This window comes from Aedes albopictus, chromosome 1, assembly GCF_035046485.1.
Source record: "Aedes albopictus strain Foshan chromosome 1, AalbF5, whole genome shotgun sequence".
NCBI lineage: Eukaryota > Metazoa > Arthropoda > Insecta > Diptera > Culicidae > Aedes > Aedes albopictus.
Genome location: NC_085136.1, coordinates 260,070,483 through 260,097,732, shown reverse-complemented (window position 1 = coordinate 260,097,732; position 27,250 = coordinate 260,070,483). Strand labels below are relative to the sequence as shown.

At 40.1% G+C, this 27,250-nt stretch overlaps 2 protein-coding genes across 5 annotated transcripts in view; one reads left to right on the top strand and one right to left on the bottom strand.

The window, feature by feature from the left end:
- The window catches only part of LOC115259828 (uncharacterized), a 115,857-nt gene extending 112,426 nt beyond the window's left edge, over positions 1 to 3,431 (top strand). For 3 of the 4 annotated variants that reach the window (XM_062846690.1, XM_062846684.1, XM_062846691.1), the window contains one exon: positions 630 to 3,431. In XM_062846690.1, coding sequence (XP_062702674.1) covers positions 630 to 782 — 153 coding nt within the window. In that variant the 3' untranslated portion in view covers positions 783 to 3,431. The remainder of the gene's footprint in view (positions 1 to 629) is intronic. The other variant, XR_009996495.1, reaches the window with a different exon arrangement.
- The window catches only part of LOC109402372 (endothelin-converting enzyme homolog), an 87,707-nt gene continuing 63,337 nt past the window's right edge, over positions 2,881 to 27,250 (bottom strand). The window contains exons 9-12 of the mRNA XM_062846693.1: positions 18,724 to 18,876; positions 18,551 to 18,657; positions 17,850 to 18,290; positions 2,881 to 10,781 (exon numbers count right to left, since the gene is read on the bottom strand). Coding sequence (XP_062702677.1) covers positions 10,682 to 10,781; positions 17,850 to 18,290; positions 18,551 to 18,657; positions 18,724 to 18,876 — 801 coding nt within the window. The 3' untranslated portion in view covers positions 2,881 to 10,681. The remainder of the gene's footprint in view (positions 10,782 to 17,849; positions 18,291 to 18,550; positions 18,658 to 18,723; positions 18,877 to 27,250) is intronic.

The following is a 27,250-nucleotide window of genomic DNA, read 5'->3' as shown; positions in this document are numbered from 1 at the left end:
GTTTAGTCAAATACACTAGAAGAGGTTCTAAGAACCATAATAAAACCAAAATAATAGATAGAAAGATTTATGGCGGTTTTCAAAACCTGCACAAGACTAATTGCCTATCAATATGTTACTTGGGTTGATCATCAGTACTTCAGTAACAGTATAACATCAACACCAAGATATCATCTATGTGAGAAAAGGGAAAATAATAAAAGAATATTGTAAAATCATGGAAGTATATTCCAGTATCCATAGAATTCGCTAGATTCGAGGAATGTAAAACACTCAAGGAACTCAAACATCTTCTAGGCCTTCGAAAACAAATTTTAACATCGTTTATAAAGAAAATTACGAAGACGGCCTACTGACCCATTCTACCCTATGAACTTCAGCTTCGCAACCCATTCGGCTTAACGTACTTTCTAAAGACCGGATGCCCCTAGTTGTGCATTGGGTCAATGTTAAATGGCATATGCAATAATCTTTTCGGGGAGACGGTACATTCGGGTAAACATTTTTCGGGGAAATGGTACATTCGGGGAAAAAACTTTCGGGGAAACTTCATTCGGGGAACTGGTTTTCGGGGAAATGTCGTACAATCCTTAATTTATATTTTTTGTTTAATGATTTTGGATTTTCAGGGAAACATATCTCGTGTAAACATACCGGAGAGAAGCTTGATATCCAAAAGTTTTACCAAAACCTACCATTCCAAGGGGGACGTTTTGCGGCAGAACGACCTGTCAGTAACGCCCAATAAGGAAGCGCCTTGCGTTAACGTTGAGTATTCGTAAGTTTTTACATTTATTCGGTCAGGATCATGATATTACAACTGGAATTAATCATGTGTTTTTTTTTTGTTTTTCGGGAATTCGTTTTATTGAAATCGTTCAAATAAAATTACCGATTCATTCAGTGTGTGTCTATGTGCTTTTGTTTTCCATTCTTGTGGAAACTGGTAACATTTTTTTTTCCTAATTGTACACCTTAAACTACGTACCTTTCTTAAAACTACCCAATAACCGACACTTGCTACAACTATTCATCGATACTTTTTCACTATCTTAAATCTTTTTCAAAAATGCAATTGCCATGATTTTTATTCAAATAGTTTGGCACTACCTTTGATTTGATTTTCAACGTTGGTAAAACTTATCGTTAATATAGTTGTGCTCATTCTATGACTGGAGTGACGTGACGCTACTCGACTCGGATGAAGTGACGCGCCGTGGAGAGTCACCTCATTCAAGACGAGATTTCTCCCCTCGACATACGAGTCAGGCTGCGTCACGTAAATACAATTCTAGAATGAGCACAAATGTGTCTGTTGAGGAGCCTACTTGTCAGATGTGATGACTGTTTGTTTTATTAAATTTATTGGACTGCAAAATGCAGTCGAGTTATTAATGACAAAGACCACCACGTCTCAATACAGACGGGCTTGGTGGTCTAGTGGCTTCTGGTTCATATGCAGAAGGTCATGGGTTCAATCCCTGGCCCGTCCCTTTCCTCCTGCTTTGTCTAACAAATACTCCAGTCCGTGCGGGTTGTGGGGACGCAGAGGTGCTCTCGGTCTCTACCCGGGTAGAGTTCAAGTACTGACGATCAAAATGTGATATTGGTTTGATTGAGATAAGAGGTAAAAGTACTGAAAATAATAGCAAGAATTTGTTCTTGAACCATCTTACCAATAGCAAAATTTGATATTTGAAGATCAATCAAATAGCTCACTGCTAATGGTAAGATCTTACCAAGAGAGCGGTTCCATATCATTTCAGCAACGAGTAATTTTCATATATCTTTATTTGGATGAAACCTTGCATACAAGTCTTTGGGGGAGAAAAACGCCGTTTTGCATACTTGGTTCGCCATTTTGAATCTAGCCTTACTTATGAGAAGGGCCTATGAAAAATGCACATGATATCTTCAAAAAATTGTATCTCGAAAACGGTTTGTCCGATCGGTTTGGTGTCTTCGGCGAAGTTTTAGACAATTGTTGGTGCTATATGGAGAAAATATGCACGGTAAAAAATATGTTTGGTTTTTGTGATTTGAACTAAAATATAGATTTTTCCTCAAAAGTGACATGTCAATATTTTTTTTATTATCCTTATGTTATAGCTGACTGAAAATGCTACCTAGTGCACAGTGGGTTGTTCTGGAGAAAAATAGGTTACAATGAAAAAAAAATGTTTTAAAAAATTACGGTTTTCAAAAAAAGCTATTAAGTAAAGTCAAAAAAGTTTGTCGCCCTAATTTTATGAAAGTACATCAAATTTGCAAGAAAAAAGTACTTCGGTAACATTTTTCTAAGATGCACCGTTTAGAAGATATTACTAATTTAATATTGATTTTACCTACCTCTTACACACAACACAAGCGGCAGAACAAAGATCAATAAACAAAAAAGTGGATCAAATCAACGTAGTCTGACACGATGACATTAGTATAATTCCAGATTTTCGCAAGATTTCAGCCAATTTTGATTAAAATTGGTATAATATTAGTATAATATTAGTCACCTTCCATCAAACTAGACGGCTGCCGACTGATACCTCAATCAACAACCGCCGCACTCTTTATTCATTCCAGGTATATACAATTTACAATCTTCTTCAATAACAATATACCTACGCCAGCAAATCTACCTCGCTCCAACTCTCCAAACTCGTACCTGACGATACCTGAGCGTTCAACTCTACCTATCTTCCAGCAGTCTTTACCCAGCATTCTATGATTTATACCCGTGAGCTGTATAATAATGTCTGACTCGGTTCTGAATTCATCCAGTATCTACTAGGGAAAACCAAACAGTAAATGCAGAAAGGTTGCTAGAAGCATAGTGATTTCATAGTAATTTCAGCTAATAATCCAGTGTTTTTGAACTAGATCCAGTGTTGTTTGATAACATAATAATTGTAAAGGAAAGTGTAACACGTTTTGGTGCAAAGGTAAGTTTTAAATACACATTTTAATTATATGTGTTGTGATATTTTCGTTCAAAACTAACAATTGGAAAATATTTTCTATGTTACAGATTACAAAATGAGTAAAATCAGATGTATTCGTCCATTCAAAGACATTCAGTGTTCGAAAGAGCTGCGATATCTCACGGATGGTATCATCCAAAAACTAAAGTCAATTGGATTTTCCAAGGTATCCACACTGAACACCAAGGATTTTCGTATTTGTTCGTCTTGCCGTCTAGACGCTCACCTCACCCAAAACGAAGAACAAAGCGTAGCCGGTGGCTCAAGGATGCCAACTGTTCAGACCATACCTGTTGTACCTGATTCGCAAAGCTATGAAAGTTTGGTCACGATACCATCAGCGTCAACGCTAAGCACAATTCAATCAAATGAAGACTTCACGATGCCTGTAGACGTCGAAATATTCAACCGAGGAATAGCAGCTATTCGTGTTTCGCCTATAGATTTAGGTAAGGTTAAAAATGTTCACTATCCTGAAAAAAAGTGCGCTGAAATCGTCGAAGGTGTACGAAGAAATCTTTTTAAATTAGACGCTAAAACAGAAAAAGCAAACGAGTTTAATGAAGTCATAGAAAATATGAAAATTAAATTTTTAAATTCAGCCACAAGGCAAGAAAAACTATCAATTTTATCATTGTTACCAAAATCATGGTCAGTACAAAAAATTGTAGACGAATTTAAAACTAGTAGAAATATGGCATCAGATGCAAAAAAGGAAAAAAATAATGTATTAGATTCATCTCAAGGTTCAAGCTCTGGAAAAGCTCTGAGTAATGAAACAAAAGAACTGGTTTTGAATTTTTTTGAGGACGATGATATAAGCCGTGCAATGCCAGGCCAAAGAGATTTTGTTAGCGTAAAGACAGGAAATAAGAGATTAGCTGTTCAGAAAAGATTGTTAATGATGACATTAAGAGAAGCTTTTAATCGCTTTAATGAAGTGTACGTCAATGTAAAAATAGGGTTTTCATCATTTGCAAGCCTCCGGCCAAGGCAATGTAAACTATTGACTATCACAGGAACACATAATGTTTGCGTTTGCACTACGCATAAAAATGTCAATTTAATTCTACATAGCTTAAAAAAATACAATGTCTTGAATGATCTAAAAACATTAACGAATAGATTACTTTGCGAAAATAAGACAACTCATTGCCATCTACGAAGATGTAAAAACTGCCCAGATACCTCAGTTTTAGAAGACAGTTTATTGAAACAACTGGAAGAAAACTTTGTTGAAAAGCTTTCATTCGAACAATGGGTTACCACTGACAGATGTGATTTAGAAACTATTGTAAAGCAAACCGATGACTTTGTTACATTTTTCAGCTCAAAATTAGAAAGTTTGATTCCGCATGATTTTGTAAAAACCGAACAATCCAATTTTTTGAAAACTACAAAACAGAACTTGCAAGATGGTGAATTTTTGGCTATTTGTGACTTTTCTGAAAATTACAGCTTCGTTTTGCAGGATGAAGTTCAATCACACCATTGGAACGTGCAACAGGCCACAATCCATCCTTTCGTAATATATTATACTGAAAATAGGCAAATTAAACATTTTAGCTTCATTATAATTTCAATAGAACTAAGACATGATTCAGTCGCTGTTAATTTGTTTATTGATAAAATGATGAACTTTTTACAAATTGATCAAAATAAAAACATGAAAAAAAATTATTTTATGTCAGATGGTGCTGCTTCACAGTATAAAAACCGAAAAAACTTTTCTAGCCTTTGTAAGTTTAAGTCAAAGTATGGTATTGACGCTGAATGGCATTTCTTCGCAACATCGCACGGAAAAGGTCCATGCGATGCTATTGGAGGTACGATAAAACGCATGGCTACCAGAGCAAGTTTAGCCAAAGAACGCGAACACCCGATAAAGACTGCAAGAGAGTTGTTTAATTGGGCAAACAAACGAAAAGAAGAAGAACTTACAAAGTTGTCATTCTGTTATTCTACTACAGAAGAGTACGAAAATATGTCTTTGCAGCTAAATAATCAATATAATAATGCAAAAACAATTCAAGGAACTCAAAAATTCCACTCATTTCTTCCTCTATCAGAAAATACCATAAAGGCAAAGCTTTATTCAAACTGCCCTGACAATGATGCCAAAATATTCGATATTGTTAAGAAAGTTGTGTAAACAATAATTTGATAAAAATACAGGAATAAAAATAAACTGATGTACAAAGTATAATGTTATTTTTTATTGCGCACAAATACCACCCCTGAAAAATAAGCCTTATTCGCTCTTTTGAATCTTGCTAATTGAGGAGCTTGCGATATGCAAGAGTTGAATGCACATTTTCAACACAATACACCAAAAACCACTGGAAGAAATCATTGTTCCTGATAGTGGGATTTTGTAACTTGTTTTTCAAAATACTTTTAAGGCAGAGAATTTCACTCAAATCTTTAAGCTGTCAGTGTCATTTTAACTCAAAATTTTCCAATCTTTCCGAAAAAATACTTTTGAAACTGGAGAAACACGGAGTACATTCGAAAAGGGCTAAAACTTATTAAGTTATCAAAAAAATCAATATTAAATTAGTAATATCTTCTAAACGGTGCATCTTAGAAAAATGTTACCGAAGTACTTTTTTCTTGCAAATTTGATGTACTTTCATAAAATTAGGGCGACAAACTTTTTTGACTTTACTTAATAGCTTTTTTTGAAAACCGTAATTTTTTAAAACATTTTTTTTTCATTGTAACCTATTTTTCTCCAGAACAACCCACTGTGCACTAGGTAGCATTTTCAGTCAGCTATAACATAAGGATAATAAAAAAATATTGACATGTCACTTTTGAGGGAAAAACTATATTTTAGTTCAAATCACAAAAACCAAACATATTTTTTTACCGTGCATATTTTCTCCATATAGCACCAACAATTGTCTAAAACTTCGCCGAAGACACCAAACCGATCGGACAAACCGTTTTCGAGATACAATTTTTTGAAGATATCATGTGCATTTTTCATAGGCCCTTCTCATAAGTAAGGCTAGATTAAAAATGGCGAACCAAGTATGCAAAACGGCGTTTTTGTTCCCCAAAAACTTGTATGCAAGGTTCCATGCAAATCAAAAAATACAAAAAATAAAAACTGGAAAAATTTCCCACTTGTTCGTGGAATCGCTCTTGAGCTAAATGTGCTATCATGACGATGCTCCAGGAGTAAATTTGAGATATTGTTTTCAGTACTTTTACCTCTTATCTCAAACAAACAAATATCACTTTTTGATCTCCGTATCAAAATATGCTGTTATTGAGCTTTTTTCCTCTGCTCGGGTAGTAGCAACAACCAGCACACGCTAACATTCCTTTCCCTTCCCAACTGACTATAAGGACTTGGGTGGTGCCGTTATTGATCAAAAATGCATGAGCTGGTAAAATATGAATATGATGAAATTTGCAACTAAACAGACCTAACGTTCTGCTGGACCTGCAGAGAACCAAACATCGATTGTGATCCTTGATGTGATCACTATCCCGTTGTCAGTAAGATAAGAGCACGGGTCTTAACCCTGACCAACTCAAGAATACTGTAACTGTTGCGTTTCAATATGCATCGCTTCTCGGCAGAAAGCGTGACAAATGAGTACCACCAGAAAGTAAATAGGGTGCCTGTACCAGTTATCGCACTACCTAAGGAAAACTATTTCTACAAAAATATGAAGATGAATGTCATCGATATGACAAATGATAGATTTGTTTTCATACTTTACAGGAAAAATACAGACTCACAGCCAATCCCACTTTTAATATTTATTATGGCGTGTGCCAATGATAGGAACCCTGAACTAGTTATGGGCACATTATCTTGTTTATTTCGGTTCCACTTCGCACTACAGTAAACGTTCGCTCGGTGCAAACGCTTTAACTGCAATGCTTTTTAACTGCAAGTCCGCTAAGTGCAACAATTTTGCAGTTATCGCACCGCTATCTGTCAAAATCAAAACGTCAACAGAGTAGCGATGATTTTCGGATGCACTATAGTTGCATTTCGATGTTTTTGAGTGCATTTTGGCTGCGTCCAACAGCAATTGGCAACCGTTTGACGTCTGTCAGTCGTTGCAGTTAGCGAATTTCATTCGGTCACTGAAACGTAAAGATGTTGCACTTATCGAACGTCTACTGTATTTACATGCATTCCTTATGGAAGTAGCCATAACTGGTACACTATGGCGAAATAGGGTGCAAGGAAGCCGAAATTTTAAGGATTTTTTTTTATTTCTATCATAATTTGGGCTAATTGTGAAGTTTGAATGAATGCAACTATCTCTTTGAGCTTTTGTTCACAATTGTTTTCTTGTTGATTTGCATCGTTAAAAGATGAAAATCAACTATGGCGAATTTGCTGAGTCTAAGCGGATAAGAGGAATGACGAAGTAGTGAGCACAGCAGCGCGAAAAGTGATAGGTAGGTAATGAACAAAATTGGCTGAAAATCGGATGGTTCGATAAGGAATGCCAGAAGGTGACGGGCGAGAAGAGTGGTGCCAAAGCCGCATATTAGTGACTAGTACCCGGTAGAATAGAGAAAGATACAAGAAAGCGAGAGCAGCCGAGAGTGGAATTCACCGAAGTCACCGGAGAAAGAAGGAAGTAAGAGAAAACTATAATTATCTGAGGCGCAAAACAGTATGGAACAAAATTATATGCGGAAATTTTACGAAACTGTCAATGACATGTGGAAAAAAACGGCGTCATATCCCGTGCAATCAAAGTAAAACAGGTAAAACTATGGTAGCTGAGAAGTGAAGAGAGCACATCGAGAGCAAAGAGTTTTTCAAACAAGTCAGATTGTCCCATAATGAAATGTGATCGCAAGTCAGTCCCATTACGAACTTGGGCACCCTCCAATATAAAACCTAACACTATTTCAGCCCAGTTTTATATTTTTCAATGTTACGTTTTCTCGTTTGAAACAACATGTGAAAGGTTCATGATGATCGCAGAAGTTTTCAATTCATGGCGATTTTTTAGAGTTTCGCATAGAAATTGAATTTGAAAACTTCAGAGGCCATTTTCTCAATGCCTTTTCTCAATTTTGACTACAAGGTTTGTACACCTGCAAGGTACCACACTGGCAATTCACCACTCCTTCGGTCCTTACACGGAAAAACGAAAGTACCCAAAAGTGAGTTCATTCGACCCAACTTCGAGGTTGCGTGCGGGAAGCCAATTTTGAGTTGACAGAGTCGACGTTGAGGTAGGTAGTTTGCATTTAGACGTATACGGCCAAAGTACCTAGCGTCGAAGTTCTTTTTCTCAACTGTCAGTTAAAATTACTCAACTTTCGGTACTATGTCACCAACTATGTCACTCACTAACTACTCCTGGACAAACGACTATGTTTTGGCTACAAGTGATTTCGATTGTACATTGCATTATTTTTTAACGGCTGATGGTTTGTTTTCAGTCCTTCAGAAATCTTTTAGGCGATTCCGAAAAATCTCAATAACTTTGTGAAACTTGAACCAAATCGTCTCAAAATTTAACAGCACACAGATTTAATAAAATACTTTCAAACTTATTTATCCAAATAAGGCTATTGTTAACATATTTTAATTAATTCAGCTTAGTATAAACAACAGTGGCATGGGGAGACTTGATCCCTCGAGGATTACACATTATACATGTGAAAAATAAAATTCTATTAGGAAGCCTCTATTTACTTGGAATTCTAGTCTATTCAACGATAAAATGAGTCAGATAATTATAACTTTAGTACAAACCAAGAAAAGGGGGATCAAGTCTCCCCATTTTTTAAATACGGCATATCCTTAAAAATTTAAGGAAATCTTACAATTTCAAACACTCCATATTCATCGAAAATACAAGAAAACTCGAAAAGAAGATGAATAGGAAGACTCTGGAATTATTTTCCATTTAAATAAACCATGCGCTCAAAGGGGGATCAAGTGTCACCCATTTTTGAAAAATACATCATAAGAAATGCCTCCATAAAAACACAGTTTTGAAAACTTTAACAATAATTTAAAAGCCTTCTGTTGTGTATTAACTTGCAAGATGCAAACTTGCAGATGTTTGCCTGCCATTTTGTACGGAAATCGGATCTAGTTTTGTGTTTTTTTTTTCTTTAAGTTTCAGGTAAATTAAGAAAAAGGGATCAAGTCTCCCCAGTCTCCCCTATAAATAGGCTGAAAATTGGGCTTCTAAATCATATGTTTATCACCATTGCATCTGACAAGCAAATTCTCATCATACACTGTAATACCTTTAGTCATTCAACAGTTCTGATTCCCTAATACCTATTTCATCATCGGGACGCTTAAGTTTACAGCCTAATCTCGACTAAAACCGAATACATAATACTTTTGGGTGTGTTGTAAATGCAATCCGTTTCATTTTCCTTATCTGATCGATTTTTCATTCCACATTAATCCACGTGATACTCGAGTATTATCGTCACAGGTGATATCAGTTGAACTAAACTATGTATGCTTTTATATTTAAGGGACACTTCTTGTTATCTCATTCACAACTACATATTGCAGATCACTATTAATATTTCACGACTTGGATTCCAGCTTCCAATGGAAAGGAAAGTGTTACGTTGTAACAATCGGCTATCGTCTCTACACAAATAGTAATTTCTTTACAAACTATTGTTTTTTTAATAATCTTTTCCAGCGAAGAATTTTATTCATCGCTTTCTTCGTCGAATACTCATGGTTCTTCCGCGGAACGATTAGGACGAGTTGTATTGTATCACTAGGTCTATCGGTCTATCGAATTTCTTTTCCTAAAGATTGGTTTCCAATAAAATCTGTAACTTCTCATCTTCCGAAACATTACAATACCTATCAGTGTATAGTAACAACATCTTCGACTTCAGGGTATTCTACCACGAAATACATAGGCTCTGCACTCTAATACTTTGCAGTGGTCACTTGTATCCGCATGTGTGTGTATTTGTCGATTCTAAACAAGTAACTATCTGTATTTTCTTACGTTCAGATTTAAACATCTCCTACCGTACCTATTGCCACAGTTAAAATCTACCGAAAAGTCAACTCTGTGGGTGTATAATTTTCGCATTTTGTCCTCTAATACTAACTCGGTTTCTATGTTATGTGTGTAGCTAATTTATCCATTCAAACTAGTTAATACTTGAAGTGTGTTTGTGTGTATGTGAAGAATCCGCAAAATATAATCGTCTAGATTCCGTGAGTGAAAGCACAACTGCTACCAATTATGGACTGAATTATCATTTCATCTATTGTTCTCAGATAACTATCAGTTCTACTGAAAAATGCTTATACGCAGGATTCCAATACCTAATGAAGCACATTTTTAGAAACTATCAATTCATTTCCTTCGCCTAATTGACACACCTGTAATATTCGAAAGCATCTCATGGGAAATCAGGTGGGAATTCAATCTTTTGCATTTCTTTAAATTCATTATTTTTTACTAGCGCTAAATGGAGTCTTAACTCATCGTCAACTACTAACAACTAGATTACCACTCGTACTTCTAACTCCTAAAACTATTCCTAAACACTATTCAAAATACATATGTGGTAAAAGATTCCTAGAATCCGACAAATTCCGATACCGTGCAGCACAGTATCGCTACAATTGGTTGTAATAATTGCTGCTGTTGCTGATACTAACAGCCTCTTCGTCTACTCTATCCGGGTGGTTCTACGAGGGTGGCCGCTATCTACCAAATGTCGCAGTTCTTCTGATAGCTCAGCATCGTGCTGGAGTGGCACTGAAAGACGTCCGATGCGCTGCCGCCCTGCGAAATCAGCCACGTCAAGCTGGAAGAAAGAAAGAAGAACATAAGGGTTATTTGCACGCTGATGTACCATTAGCCGACGACCATACCCGAATTAAACATACAATAGAAAACCGAACATTGTATTGTTATAATACTATTTAGAACCAATAGCAAAAGCATAGTTGCTTGGATAGGATATAGAATCGCTCAAGGGATCGCTAACTTCGCTTTGGTAATCTCTGATTGCATTAACAGTTGAAGCTTAAGCAGCCAGAAAACTGGGCAGCAAACTAGGCAGTATTTGTGGCAACACTTTGAGCGGCATGATGGAACTTTGCCGAGCGTGCTAAGTGTTATTGGACCACTAAAATGTAGTTGCATGGAGTGGGTGATGAGGTACATAAGTAACATTATAGCGTGCTTAACCCTTATTGCTACATTTGAGGCACCCGTTTGACTAAGGCTTGGAATATATAAGAAACGACGCTAAAGAATTATGTAGTTAACTAATGAGAAAACTGACGAATTCACGATTTTTTTCTATAATTCAGCAGATCAGCAAGAATTCTTCTAGATATTACCCGAGAATACTTTAAGACTATTCCATCCCATGTACTTCTTTATAATTATTTCCACGATTATCAAAATGTTTCCAGGATTTGCATATGAAGAGAATTCTCGCAGGATTTCCAAAAATGATTTTAGCGAAAAATCCTCCAGAGATTCCCCCAAGTTAAACGCATTCCTGTTCATGTTTTTCAGTGTATTCCTCCGGAAAATCTTTCAAAAATTCCTCCAGCAATTTTTCCTTAGTCTTCTTCAGGAATTTCTAAAGAAATTTTTCTAAACCATCATCTTAAAACCTGGGGACTAGGTTTTATCCAAAATTATTTTGAAAATTCCTACTAGGATTCTTGAGGAAATTTCTTCGAAACTTGCTACAGAAGCTCGTACAAATAATCCTTCGTTTATTTCTTTAAATATTTCTGAAGAAATTCCTCCAGGAATATCATCAGAATCTTCTAGAGGAGTTTTTATTCGAGATTTTGCCAGGAAATCATCCAAACATTTCTCTAAAACATGCAGTTCTAGAATTTATTTAACGTTAATTTTAGGATTCTTTCTTATTTGATTTTTCAAGAAGTTGTTACAGGTTTGAAGTTTTACCTGTGCGATTTTATTAGGCAATTATTTAGACTTTTTTCTCGAAAACGATTTTTTCTGGAACTTCTTGCAGGAGGTTTCTCCAAAAACTTCTCCAGGGTGGCCTAGAATTTATTCAGACCTTTCTTCAGCGATTCTTTCAGAAAATTTCCGAAAATTTGCTTCTGAAACTATTTCATGAAAGTTTTAAAGAAATTCCTCTATGATTATCTGCAGAGTATTCTCCAGTTCTCCCAGGTATTTTTTCAAAGTTTTCTTCAAAAAATCATTTCTAAGGAATCTGAGGAGAATCCTTTCAGGATTCTGAGGATAATCCTCTCAGGATTCTGAGAAGAATCTTCTCAGGACTCTAAGGAAAATCCTCTCAGGATTCTGAGGAGAATCCTCTCAGGATTCTGAGGAGAATCCTCTCAGGATTCTGAGGAGAATCCTGTCAGGATTCTGAGGAGAATCCTGTCAGGATTCTGAGGAGAATCCTGTCAGGATTCTGAGGAGAATCCTGTCAGGATTCTGAGGAGAATCCTGTCAGGATTCAGTGGAGAATCCTGTCAGGATTCAGAGGAGAATCCTCTCAGGATTCTGAGGAGAATCCTCTCAGGATTCAGAAGAGAATACTGTCAGGATTCTGAGGAGAATCCTGTCAGGATTCTGAGGAGAATCCTGTCAGGATTCTGAGGAGAATCCTGTCAGGATTCTGAGGAGAATCCTGTCAGGATTCTGAGGAGAATCCTGTCAGGATTCTGAGGAGAATCCTGTCAGGATTCTGAGGAGAATCCTGTCAGGATTCTGAGGAGAATCCTGTCAGGATTCTGAGGAGAATCCTGTCAGGATTCTGAGGAGAATCCTCTCAGGATTCTGAGGAGAATCCTCTCAGGATTCTGAGGAGAATCCTCTCAGGATTCTGAGGAGAATCCTCTCAGGATTCTGAGGAGAATCCTCTCAGGATTCTGAGGAGAATCCTCTCAGGATTCTGAGGAGAATCCTCTCAGGATTCTGAGGAGAATCCTCTCAGGATTCTGAGGAGAATCCTCTCAGGATTCTGAGGAGAATCCTCTCAGGATTCTGAGGAGAATCCTCTCAGGATTCTGAGGAGAATCCTCTCAGGATTCTGAGGAGAATCCTCTCAGGATTCTGAGGAGAATCCTCTCAGGATTCTGAGGAGAATCCTCTCAGGATTCTGAGGAGAATCCTCTCAGGATTCTGAGGAGAATCCTCTCAGGATTCTGAGGAGAATCCTCTCAGGATTCTGAGGAGAATCCTCTCAGGATTCTGAGGAGAATCCTCTCAGGATTCTGAGGAGAATCCTCTCAGGATTCTGAGGAGAATCCTCTCAGGATTCTGAGGAGAATCCTCTCAGGATTCTGAGGAGAATCCTCTCAGGATTCTGAGGAGAATCCTCTCAGGATTCTGAGGACAATCCTCTCAGGATTCTGAGGAGAATCCTCTCAGGATTCTGAGGAATATCCTCTCAGGATTCTGAAGAGAATCCTCTCAGGATGCTGAGGAGAATCCTCTCAGGATTCTGAGGAATATCCTCTCAGGATTCTGAAGATAATCCTCTCAGGATTCAGAGGAGAATCCTCTCAGGATTCAGAGGAGAATCCTCTCAGGATTCTGAGGAGAATCCTCTCAGGATTCAGAAGAGAATACTGTCAGGATTCTGAGGAGAATCCTGTCAGGATTCTGAGGAGAATCCTGTCAGGATTCTGAGGAGAATCTTGTCAGGATTCTGAGGAGAATCCTGTCTGGATTCTGAGGAGAATCCTGTTAGGATTCTGAGGAGAATCCTGTCAGGATTCTGAGGAGAATCCTGTCAGGATTCTGAGGAGAATCCTCTCAGGATTCTGAGGAGAATCCTCTCAGGATTCTGAGGAGAATCCTCTCAGGATTCTGAGGACTATCCTCTCAGGATTCTGAGGAGAATCCTGTCAGGATTCTGAGGAATATCCTCTCAGGATTCTGAGAAGAATCCTCTCAGGATTCTGAGGAGAATCCTGTCAGGATTCTGAGGAGAATCCTGTCAGGATTCGGAGGAGAATCCTCTCCGGATTCTGAGGAGAATCCTCTCCGGATTCTGAGGAGAATCCTCTCCGGATTCTGAGGAGAATCCTCTCCGGATTCTGAGGAGAATCCTCTCCGGATTCTGAGGAGAATCCTCTCCGGATTCTGAGGAGAATCCTCTCCGGATTCTGAGGAGAATCCTCTCCGGATTCTGAGGAGAATCCTCTCCGGATTCTGAGGAGAATCCTCTCCGGATTCTGAGGAGAATCCTCTCCGGATTCTGAGGAGAATCCTCTCCGGATTCTGAGGAGAATCCTCTCAGGATTCTTAGAAGAATCCTCTCAGGATTCTGAGGAGAATCCTCTCAGGATTCTGAGGAGAATCCTCTCAGGATTCTGAGGAGAATCCTCTCAGGATTCTGAGGAGAATCTTCCCAGGATTCTGAGGAGAAACCTCTCAGGATTCTGAGGAGAATCCTCTTAGGATTCTGAGGAGAATCCTCTCAGGATTCTGAGGAGAATCCTCTCAGGATTCTGAAGAGAATCCTCTCAGGATTCTGAAGAGAATCCTCTCTGGATTCTGAAGAGAATCCTCTCAGGATTCTGAAGAGAATCCTCTCAGGATTCTGAAGAGAATCCTCTCAGGATTCTGAAGAGAATCTTCTCAGGATTCTGATGAGAATCCTCTCAGGATTCTGAAGAGAACCCTCTCAGGATTCTGAAGAGAATCTTCTCAGGATTCTGAAGAGAATCTTCCCAGGATTCTGAAGAGAATCCTCTCAGGGTTCTGAAGAGAATCCTCTCAGGATTCTGAAGAGAATCCTCTCAGGATTCTGAAGAGAATCCTCTCAGGATTCTGAAGAGAATCCTCTCAGGATTCTGAAGAGAATCCTCTCAGGATTCTGAAGAGAATCCTCTCAGGATTCTGAAGAGAATCCTCTCAGGATTCTGAAGAGAATCCTCTCAGGATTCTGAAGAGAATCCTCTCAGGATTCTGAAGAGAATCCTCTCAGGATTCTGAAGAGAATCCTCTCAGGATTCTGAAGAGAATCCTCTCAGGATTCTGAAGAGAATCCTCTCAGGATTCTGAAGAGAATCCTCTCAGGATTCTGAAGAGAATCCCCTCAGGATTCTGAAGAGAATCCTCTCAGGATTCTGAAGAGAATCCTCTCAGGATTCTGAAGAGAATCCTCTCAGGATTCTGAAGAGAATCCTCTCAGGATTCTGAAGAGAATCCTCTCAGGATTCTGAAGAGAATCCTCTCAGGATTCTGAAGAGAATCCTCTAAGGATTCTGAGGAGAATCCTCTACGGATTCTGAAGAGAATCCTCTCAGGATTCTGAGGAGAATCCTCTCAGGATTCTGAAGATAATCCTCACAGGATTCTGAAGAGAATCCTCTCAGGATTCTGAAGAGAATCCTCTCAGGATTCTGAAGAGAATCCTCTCAGGATTCTGAAGAGAATCCTCTCAGGATTCTGAAGAGAATCCTCTCAGGATTCTGAAGAGAATCCTCTCAGGATTCTGAAGAGAATCCTCTCAGGATTCTGAAGAGAATCCTCTCAGGATTCTGAAGAGAATCCTCTCAGGATTCTGAAGAGAATCCCCTCAGGATTCTGATGAGAATCCTCTCAGGATTCTGAAGAGAATCCTCTCAGGATTCTGAAGAGAATCCTCTCAGGATTCTGAAGAGAATCCTCTCAGGATTCTGAAGAGAATCCTCTCAGGATTCTGAAGAGAATCCTCTCAGGATTCTGAAGAGAATCCTCTCAGGATTCTGAAGAGAATCCTCTCAGGATTCTGAAGAGAATCCTCTCAGGATTCTGAAGAGAATCCTCTCAGGATTCTGAAGAAAATCCTCTCAGGATTCTGAAGAGAATCCTCTCAGGATTCTGAAGAGAATCCTCTCAGGATTCTGAAGAGAATCCTCTCAGGATTCTGAAGAGAACCCTCTCAGGATTCTGAAGAGAACCCTCTCAGGATTCTGAAGAGAACCCTCTCAGGATTCTGAAGAGAACCCTCTCAGGATTCTGAAGAGAACCCTCTCAGGATTCTGAAGAGAACCGTCTCAGGATTCTGAAGAGAATCCTCTCAGGATTCTGAAGAGAATCCTCTCAGGATTCTGAAGAGAATCTTCTCAGGATTCTGGAGAGAATCCTCTCAGGATTCTGAAGAGAATCCTCTCAGGATTCTGAAGAGAATCCTCTCAGGATTCTGAAGAGAATCCTCTCAGGATTCTGAAGAGTATCCTCTCAGGATTCTGAAGAGAATCCTCTCAGGATTCTGAAGAGAATCCTCTCAGGATTCTGAAGGGAATCCTCTCAGGATTCTGAAGAGAATCATCTCAGGATTCTGAAGAGAATCCTCTCAGGATTCTGAGAAGAATCCTCTCAGGATTCTGAGAAGAATCCTCTCAGGATTCTGAGAAGAATCCTCTCAGGATTCTGAGAAGAATCCTCTCAGGATTCTGAGAACTGAGAAGAATCCTTCAGGATTCTGAGAAGAATCCTTCAGGATTCTGAGAAGAATCGTTCAAGATTCTGAGAAGAATCCTCTCAGGATTCTGAGAAGAATCCTCTCAGGATTCTGAGAAGAATCCTCTCAGGATTCTGAGCAGAATCCTCTTAGGATTCTTTGCAGAATCCTCTTAGGATTCTTTGCAGAATCCTCTTAGGATTCTTTGCAGAATCCTCTTAGGATTCTTTGCAGAATCCTCTTAGGATTCTTTGCAGAATCCTCTTAGGATTCTTTGCAGAATCCTCTTAGGATTCTTTGCAGAATCCTCTTAGGATTCTTTGCAGAATCCTCTTAGGATTCTTTGCAGAATCCTCTTAGGATTCTTTGCAGAATCCTCTTAGGATTCTTTGCAGAATCCTCTTAGGATTCTTTGCAGAATCCTCTTAGGATTCTTTGCAGAATCCTCTTAGGATTCTTTGCAGAATCCTCTTAGGATTCTTTGCAGAATCCTCTTAGGATTCTTTGCAGAATCCTCTTAGGATTCTTTGCAGAATCCTCTCAGGATTCTGAGCAGAATCCTCTCAGAATGTTTTCCATTTTTTTCTGTATAATCATCAATTCCAATGTAGCATCAATTCCAGCAGGAATCTCTAAAGGAGTAGGAAATATTTCTGGCAGAGCTGCAGGAGCAAATTCTAAAAAAAAACCTTGTACTAATTTCTTTAAGAATCCCTGAATACCTCAAGCAATTCCTGGAGGAACCCTTGAAAGTATGTCCGAAGGAATCTCTGTAGGAATTTCAGGAGCAACTTCCTTAAAACGCAATGGTAGAGCTTTTTCAGAAATTCCATGCTGTAATTCCCGAGAAAACTTTGAAACTTTCAAGAAATTTCTGGGGATACTTTTGAAGGGATCTCTGAAGGGATTTCCGGAGAAATCTCCACTGGAGAATCTATAGAATCCCTGCATAAGTTGTGGCATTAAAAAGTATTGTAGAAAACCGAGGAGGAGTTTCTGACGAACTTTCTGGAGAAATACCTGCAGAAACTTCTCGGGAAACCCTCGGTGGAATTCCCTGGTGGAAGCCCTAAAAAAAATCCTGAAGAATCCTTGGACAATTTTTTTCAAGAAATCGTTGATGGAGTTTCTGAAAGAAACTAGGGGTAGATTTTAAGAACGACTGTCTGGATGAATTTCTGAAGGAAATCATGGATGATTTCCCGAAAAAAAAAAATTGTACGACTTTTGAAGGAATCTATGGAATTTACAAGAAAGCTCCTGGAAGCCTTTTTTGAGGAATTCTCGGAGAAATTTCTAATGCATGGTTTTGAAAGAATTTTCTCAAGAAATCCGTGGAAGATCTTTCCAGAAAATTCTCAGGAAAATCTCCGAAGGCATTCCAAGCCAAATTTAATCCAGTAGACGGTCCAGTAACATTTCGTAATGGAAATTTCCTTAACTTCTTTGGGCATAGATTGTCCTACTTACATTTCATCGAAATCGTTCGAGTGCACATCGACGCCACTGTACTCGGACTCGGCGCACAGCTCCTGGGCCGACATGAGGAAGAAGATCTGCGGCGGTGTTAAACTTAGGCCCGGCAACCGGTTCATACCCTTGATGGGTCCCGTCAACGACAGCAGGCTGTGATAGGCAATTTGCATTCCTCCCGAGTAGATGAGCAAATCCATCCGGCTGGAATTGCTGAAGATGTCGACCGAGTTCGGGACGCACTGCATGACTTTGGTTTCGAAGGCTTTGGTGATGGATCGGAGGATTTCCTTGGCCAGCGCTGTGCCGAGGGTGGCGTAGTGCAGGTACGGGGGCAGGACCGGGTTGAAATAGGGCACCAGGATCACGGAGAGGGGTACCACGATCGAGTGGCTCAGGGTGTCGTAGAAGATTTTGGCGATTTGCGGGTAGGCGTAACTGGAAATGAGATTAGATTTGGTTTAGATCGGTTCTGATTCAATTTTGGTTTAGTTCAGTTGTGATTCAGTTCTTGTTCAGAAGAATCCTTTCGGGTGTTCTGGTTCTGTTCTGGTTCTGTTCTGGTTCTGTTCTGGTTCTGTTCTGGTTCTGTTCTGGTTCTGTTCTGGTTCTGTTCTGGTTCAGTTCTGAATTTTATTCTGATTTAATTCTGGTTCAGTTCCGTTCACTTTTTTTTGTTTTATTTTTTGTTTACTTACGCTGTATGGATGCTTTCCGCGGAGACGTTTCTCGCCGACGATCGGTTATTGTTGAGCTGATAGATTTTGAGCACGTTTTCGAACCAATTGTCGGAACTGATCTCAATCTAAAGTTGGTGTATATAATTATTAGAAAATTGAACTTCCACTCGCAATCCAGAGATGCTACTTACCTGATCCAAGATTGAGGCAATTTCCGTTCGGTTGAACAGCGTTGGCCATACCTTGGCCTGGACCTTAAGCTGTGAAAGCCGTACCAGAGCCGCACCTCGGAGCGATGGGGCCCGCTTCAGGTGTTGCTTCATGTTTTCGAACATTTCTTCGGCCTGTATCGGAGAGTATGTGGAAAAACGATAAATCGGTTGATCATAAACTGTTGATTAGTGCGTTATTGAAATCGTCACGTCTAACATTAACTTTTGTAATGAACATCAATAACTCCCCAATGTACCCAGCCGATCGTAAATCAAACAGCCATAAAAAAAAAATAAATAATATATGAAACATCCTAGTTGTTCGACCTGAATGCAGCCGATAATGATGACAGCAAACAGTGAGTAAATGGGTGATGATTTATTATCGGCATGTGGCACGATAAATCACGGCAAATGACTTCCCATGATGCACAAACACGCGCCTGTTGAAAATTATATGAAAACTTTTACGCGATTTGAAAAGAAACCATTTTCAAAGCTGCACGATATCCGTGTTCGATGAATGCGAACGGTGCTGGCTAACTTGGAAATGCATTTCCACTGAAATATACATTGAGTGACCATTTGCATAGCTATTATACCTATACGTGTTTTGTTCGGAGGAAAAGTGGAGTATGTGCATAGGATAGCTGGCGTGCACTGGAACATACATCGTACCTACGTCCTACATGTATATTTTATTGTTTTATGCACGCAAATAAAGTACGAGCTACTACAGTACATTGTTATGCATCATGATGGACATATCAGCTTTTCAAACTGTTACACTTCATTACACAAGCATTTGCGTGATGACGATGAGCACAACTTTTAGAATAGAAGTGATACTTCAGCCCGATGAAGTGCTTCTACATCGTCATTTTGGAATTATAGAAAGAAAAAAACTGAGACAGAGTTTGTCTCATAGCTTAGCTGAATTTATCACAAATTGACCACGTTCTGATTGGCAATTCTCTGGCATAAGTAACGCCAGGACCTATCATGGCGCTAGCATCGACTCTGACCACGACCTGAGGGTCAAACTGCACCCAAAACTCTCTGTCATCAACGATGTACGGTACCAGCGACCGCCACGGTACAACCTAGAGTGTCTGAAGCAACCGCATGTCGTTTCAGCACACGTGCAGAATCTTGAAGCAGCGTTACCGGCCGGGCTCTCTAGAGAACTGCTGAAGTATAAGCAACGCAGTTGAGAGCACCGTCGAATACGTAGAATGTAGTATGTAGAAAGAATGACTGGTTCGACGAAGAATGCAGAGCAGCTTTGGAGGAGAAGTACGCTGCGCAGCAGGCGGTAATGCTGCAATATGGAACCCGACCAAACTCTCTTACCGGTGATCAAGCAAAGGCTCCGTGCCGCGTGCAGATATGTGCAGAGTTGAGGACGGGATCCTTTTGACGGATGAACGTGAAATGGAAGTAGCGCCAACTCCTAAGGTGAGGCAAGTTAAAGATGCCACCCTCCATCTCAAAACCAACAAAGCAGCAAGTACTGATGATATCACAGCGTCCTATTTATATGACAGATGGCCAGCGTCCTATGTAGGGTCTGAGTGCCATTAGAAATCCCACGGTCCAAAATTCATCATGTACTACAGTTCTGTTTATCGTGTTCCACTTTTCTTCGTCACTGCACATACGTTCAACGATATTGTCCACGTTTACGTCAGCTCCGACAATGGCTTCCATTTTCCCTCGCAGTTGCACAAACCTTGGACAGCTGAACATTACTTACATGCTTCTTGTGTTTCTTCTGTGTTTCGACACTCAGGACATATCGGCGAACTTGCATGGCCAAATCTGTGCAAGTACTGCTTGAAGCACCCATGGCCAGACAAAAAACAGAGTCATGTAGTCATGTGGAAGTTAGCCTCCCCGTGTGCTCTGGTTATCCACATCGACAGATTGGGAGTTAGACGATCTTCTTGTCTTGGTCTTCTTGTAAACATAGTCAAAGTGGCTGTTGAAGTTCAGTCGATCGTCTTATATCACTCCCAAGTACCTGACTTCGCGCTTCGAGTCGATAATGCACTCGCCAACCTCAATTCTTGCATGCTGCATTGTCTCCGCTTGCTGATAACTACCAGCTCGCGGCCTTGAGGTGAGCTAAAGATAGCTTCTTTTCCCGCATCCTGTCTCCACCGTATCTATCGCCTCAGTTGCCAGTACTTCTACTTGCTTTCGTAGTGCCGACGATCTTTACTCCACTGGGAAGGTTCAGCTTCAATACCTCGTCGTACGTGATATTCCAGAGAGTCGGGCCCAGAACAGATCCCAGTGGAACGCCCACATTCTTAAGCCTGGAACACATAGCGTCCGTTCCGTCGAGGTTTGCGTTTTTTGACAGTTTTCCCATGGGAAATGTGTCAAACTACTGCCACGTACACGCAAACGTATGCACTGTGTGGGGCACTTCAGTCAGACAGACGGACATGTGAGTCTGCGATTCTGAAAATAACGTTTCAGAATATGGAACAAAATTTGTAATATTCAGACACACTCCTCAACCAGTGTAACGAATCTGCGATTGCTGCCCACCAATAAACAGGGTGTCAACAGTGTCTTGGATTTCCCAGTCTTGGCATAGTTGCATCACACGCTCGGGATAGATTCGTTATCAGTTGGTCTTGGATGAAGTCCTATGAGTTTTTCTCCAGCCTCAGAGCTTCCTCGAACACTTGTCACCTCCCCGTAAGAAGGCCACATGAGACGGAGACAAAACAGGTTAAAGAGGGGCTGGAGGTGATCCCTACACCCAGGTACCTGTACCGATTGTACGACATTTCCCCGAAATCCAGTTCTCCGAATGAAGTTTCCCCGAAAGTTTTTTCCCCGAATGTACCATTTCCCCGAAAAATGTTTCCCCGAAAAGATTATTGCATATGCCATTTAAGATTGACCCAATGCACAACTAGGGGCATCCGGTCTTAAGGAAGTACGTTATGCCGAATGGGTTGCGAAGCTGAAGTTCATAGGGTAGAATGGGTCAGTAGGCCGTCTTCTTAATTTTCTTCATAAACGATGTTAAAATTTGTTTTCGAAGGCCTAGAAGATGTTTGAATCCCTTGAGTGTTTTACATTCCTCGAATCTAGGGAATTATATGGATACTGGAATATACTTCCATGATTTTACAATATTCTTTTATCCTTTTCCCTTTTCTCACATAGATGATTTCTTGGTGTTGATGTTATACTGTTACTGAAGTACTGATGATCAACCCAAGTAACAAGTTGATAGGCAATTAGTCTTGTACAGGTTTTGAAAACCGCCATAAATCTTTCTATCTATTATTTTGGTTTTATTATGGTTCTAAGAAGCTGTTCTAGTGTATTTGACTAAACAATGTTACTTGGAAAGTGATCTTTCTGCCAACATTCCATCTGAAAATTTCGCCTCTTTTTATAACACGCAGTTGTTTTTAGTTGCAATATTGCATAGCTTATTGATGGTAGTAAACTATCGGTTCCGGGTCATTTGGCCGAACGCCATTTGGCCGAAAGGGTCATTTGGCCGAATGTCATTTGGCCGAATGCCGTTTGGCCGAAAAATTAATGATTCCCGGCTCAGTAGAACTCGAAATAACAGCCTATGATTCAAAGAAGGAAAAATCTTTGATGATATATTGGCAGTTTCAACGCCAACTAATCCCTGACTATTAAAACTAAAAAGAATAGCCTATGATTGAAAGAAGGAAAGACTTCTGATAATCATATTGGCAGTTAGAATGTCAAAACCATCCTCTGAATTCTTTTTATCATGATTCGGCCAAACGGCCGGACACCAAATTATCAAACCACTGACTGTCCCATGACAGATTACCCTTCTTTGAGAAGTCGGCTATTCTTTTGAGTATTGGGTAATATATGATCAAACTGGGTTTTTTCTTGACTTTCACCTCAATCGAAATGATGCTCGTCCGGCGTAATGATACTTTCGGCCGAATGATTGCAGCCTAACGTACTTTGGCCTGAAACACTTCAGCCTAAAGATCCAGCAGCGTCTTTTGGCTTGACTGATAACCTTTCATTTAATAAAATGTTCCTTCTTTCAACATAGGCTGTTCTTTCAAGTTGAACTGCTAAATCAATCATCAGTAATTTGACTGCTGCTATATTTATTTATTTTTTGTGACCGACTGTTCTAGTAGGTATCTTTAGGCGTTATAGTAGAAATCTTTATCAAAGATTCTCCCTTCTTTAACCATATACTGTTCTTTCAAAATATTGCCGGCGGTCTAACTACTAGTATGTTCTGTAGAAATGTCAATTCCAAATGCTACTTCGGTTATGATTGATCCATTGATTTACAAAAAAAAAACTGAAGAATGTTTAGCTTCAAATCTGTTTGTCAAACAAATTGAATTACATTGACTTTTGTTTTAAAGCCTGTTAATACTTCCTAATAGACCTAATAGACCTTCGTTAGCAAGAATAGACTTTACAATGACAATGAACTTTAGCAGATTATTACCACAATCACGATGACTGGTTTTAAAGGTATTATGCGTTAAAAGGGCGTTTTCATCGATTGAAAATTCAAAAATAAATAGAAAGAACAGCCTATGAATAAAAGAATGGAAAATTATGATGAGCGTGTTCTTAGTTGAGTGCCATGTCATTTTAAATCAATACAACAGAAAAGAACGACCCATATTTTAAAATAATAAAAGCAAACCTCATTGAAGCATCATGAAGAACATTATATCTCGAAGAATTCATGGTAAGAGGGAATGCACAATATCATTGAAATGTGAAAGTTTCCATGATCTTGATATTAATCAAAACAATGATTAGAAACCAGTACTAAAAATAGTATTATAAATATTCGGGGAAAATTACCGGAGAATTTCCCCCGAAATATTCCGATGGAAATTCTCCGGAATTTCTGAGGAGAATTCTCCGGAATTTCTGGGGAAAATCCTCCGGAATTTCCGTGGGAAATTCTCCGAAATTTCTGGGGGAAGTTCTCTGGAATTTTCGGGTTAAATTATCCAGAATTTCCGGGTGAAATTCTCCGGAATTTCCGAGGGAATTCTGGAGAGTTTCTCTCGGAAATTCTGGAGAATTTCTCCCGGAAAATCCGGTGAATTTCCCTTCGAAATTCTCGAGAATTTCCCCCGGAATGATTTTCAAATTCCCCCGGAAATTCCGGAGTTACGGAAAGTTAATCACAGGATCCAAAAGGCTCGGCATGGAGGAAGCCAAAAGGCTCGGCGTGATGGGAGCCATAGGGCTCATTCAAATTAGGAAATTGAGGCTTTCCACGAAGCAGCACGAAAAAAACACACATAAAAAGGAATAGTACATACAAACATCAAGTAGATTAAAAAACATCGATTAAAATGGATTCGTGCTGGTCCGTGGAAAGCCTCAATTGACAAATTTAACAACAAGAATCGGAAATTCCGGAGAATTTCCCCCGGAAATACCGGAATTTCCGGGGGAAATTCTCCGGAATTTTCGGGGGGAATTCTCCGGAATTTCCGGGAGAAGTTCTCTGGAATTTTCGGGTTAAATTATCCAGAATTTCCGGGTGAAATTCTCCGTAATTTCGGGGGGAAATTCTCTGGAATACCCCCGAAATTTTCCCCGGAAATTCCGGAGAATTTCCCCCGGAAATTCCGGAGAATTTCCCCCGGAAATTCCGGAGAATTTCCCCCGGAAATTCCGGAGAATTTCCCCCGGAAATTCTGGAGAATTTCTCCCGGAAATTCTGGAGAATTTCTCCCGGAAATTCTGGAGAATTTCTCCCGGAAATTCTGGAGAATTTCTCCCGCAAATTCTGGAGAATTTCTCCCGGAAATTCTGGAGAATTTCTCCCGGAAATTCTGGAAAATTTCGCCCGGAAATTCCGGTGAATTTTCCTTCGAAATTCCCAAGAATTTCCCCCAGAATGATTTTCAAATTCCCTCGGAAATTCCGGAGTTACGGAAAGTTAATAACAGGAGCCAAAGGGCTTGGTATGGAGGAAGCCAAAAGACTCGGTGTGATGGGAGCCATAGGGCTCATTCAAATTAAGAAATTAACAAATTCAACAACAAGAACCTGAAATTCCGGAGAATTTGCCCCGAAAATTCCGGCGATTTTCCGCGGAAATTCTGGAGAATTTCCCCCGGAAATACCGGAATTTCCGGGGGAAATTCTCCGGAATTTCCGGGGGAAATTCTCCGGAATTTCCGGGGGAAATTCTCCGGAATTTCCGGGGGAAATTCTCCAGAATTTCCAGGGGAAATTCTCCAGAATTTCCAGGGGAAATTCTCCAGAATTTCCAGGGGAAATTCTCCAGAATTTCCAGGGGAAATTCTCCAGAATTTCCAGGGGAAATTCTCCAGAATTTCCAGGGGAAATTCTCCAGAATTTCCAGGGGAAATTCTCCAGAATTTCCAGGGGAAATTCTCCAGAATTTCCAGGGGAAATTCTCCAGAATTTCCAGGGGAAATTCTCCAGAATTTCCAGGGGAAATTCTCCAGAATTTCCAGGGGAAATTCTCCAGAATTTCCAGGGGAAATTCTCCAGAATTTCCAGGGGAAATTCTCCAGAATTTCCAGGGGAAATTCTCCAGAATTTCCAGGGGAAATTCTCCAGAATTTCCAGGGGAAATTCTCCAGAATTTCCAGGGGAAATTCTCCAGAATTTCCAGGGGAAATTCTCCGGAATATCCAGGGGAAATTCTCCGGAATTTCCAGGGGAAATTCTCCGGAATTTCCAGGGGAAATTCTCCGGAATTTCCAGGGGAAATTCTCCGGAATTTCCAGGGGAAATTCTCCGGAATTTCCAGGGGAAATTCTCTGGAATTTCCAGGGGAAATTCTCCGGAATTTCCAGGGGAAATTCTCCGGAATTTCCAGGGGAAATTCTCCGGAATTTCCAGGGGAAATTCTCCGGAATTTCCAGGGGAAATTCTCCGGAATTTCCAGGGGAAATTCTCCGGAATTTCCAGGGAAAATTCTCCGGAATTTCCAGGGGAAATTCTCCGGAATTTCCAGGGGAAATTCTCCGGAATTTCCAGGGGAAATTCTCCGGAATTTCCAGGGGAAATTCTCCGGAATTTCCAGGGGAAATTCTCCGGAATTTCCAGGGGAAATTCTCCGGAATTTCCAGGGGAAATTCTCCGGAATTTCCAGGGGAAATTCTCCGGAATTTCCAGGGGAAATTCTCCGGAATTTCCAGGGGAAATTCTCCGGAATTTCCAGGGGAAATTCTCCGGAATTTCCAGGGGAAATTCTCCGGAATTTCCAGGGGAAATTCTCCGGAATTTCCAGGGGAAATTCTCCGGAATTTCCAGGGGAAATTCTCCGGAATTTCCAGGGGAAATTCTCCGGAATTTCCAGGGGAAATTCTCCGGAATTTCCAGGGGAAATTCTCCGGAATTTCCAGGGGAAATTCTCCAGAATTTCCAGGGGAAATTCTCCGGAATTTCCAGGGGAAATTCTCCGGAATTTCCAGGGGAAATTCTCCGGAATTTCCAGGGGAAATTCTCCGGAATTTCCAGGGGAAATTCTCCGGAATTTCCAGGGGAAATTCTCCGGAATTTCCAGGGGAAATTCTCCGGAATTTCCAGGGGAAATTCTCCGGAATTTCCAGGGGAAATTCTCCGGAATTTCCAGGGGAAATTCTCCGGAATTTCCAGGGGAAATTCTCCGGAATTTCCAGGGGAAATTCTCCGGAATTTCCAGGGGAAATTCTCCGGAATTTCCAGGGCAAATTCTCCGGAATTTCCAGAGGAAGTTCTCTGGAATTTCCGAGGGAAATTCCTCGGAATTTCTGTTGGAAATTCTCCGGATATTCCGAGAGAAATTCTCCGGAATTTCCTGGGAAAATTCTCTGGTATTTCTGGGGGAAGTTCTCCGCAATTCCTCTCAGAAATTCCGAAGAATTTCCCTCAGAAATTCCGAAGAATTTTCCTCGGAAATTCCGGAGAATTTCCCCCGGGAATTCCGAAGAATTTCCCCCGGGAATTCCGGAGAATTTCCCCCAGAAATACCAGAGAATTTTCCCAGGAAATGCCGGAGAATTTCTCTCGGAAAATTTGGACAATTTCACTTGAAAGATCCAGAGAATTTTCCTCGTAAATTACGGAGATATTTCCCCGGATTTTCCGGAGATTGTACCCCGGAAATTTCGGAGAACTTTCTCCGGAAACTTCGGAGAATTTTCCCTGTAAATCCCGGAGAAATTTTAGGTAATCCTCGAGGGATTCACTGATATATGTTGCCCTTTACTGGCATTTACCAGATTTGCTGGTATGTCATAAACATACAGAAAAACTTGTAGTTAGAAGACACAGAATGTTGCTAATTGACAAATTGAGGGATGAATTTTTGAAAAAAATCGCGTTCTGGTGGGATTCGAACCCACGACCCCGTATTCGCTAGACCGGTGCTTTAACCAACTAAGCCACAGAACAGGTGATAATTCTGCGGAATAGAAAGCCAAACTGAACCCGAGCCCTCACCATGAACCTTCACTTTTTCAAGAACCATCTA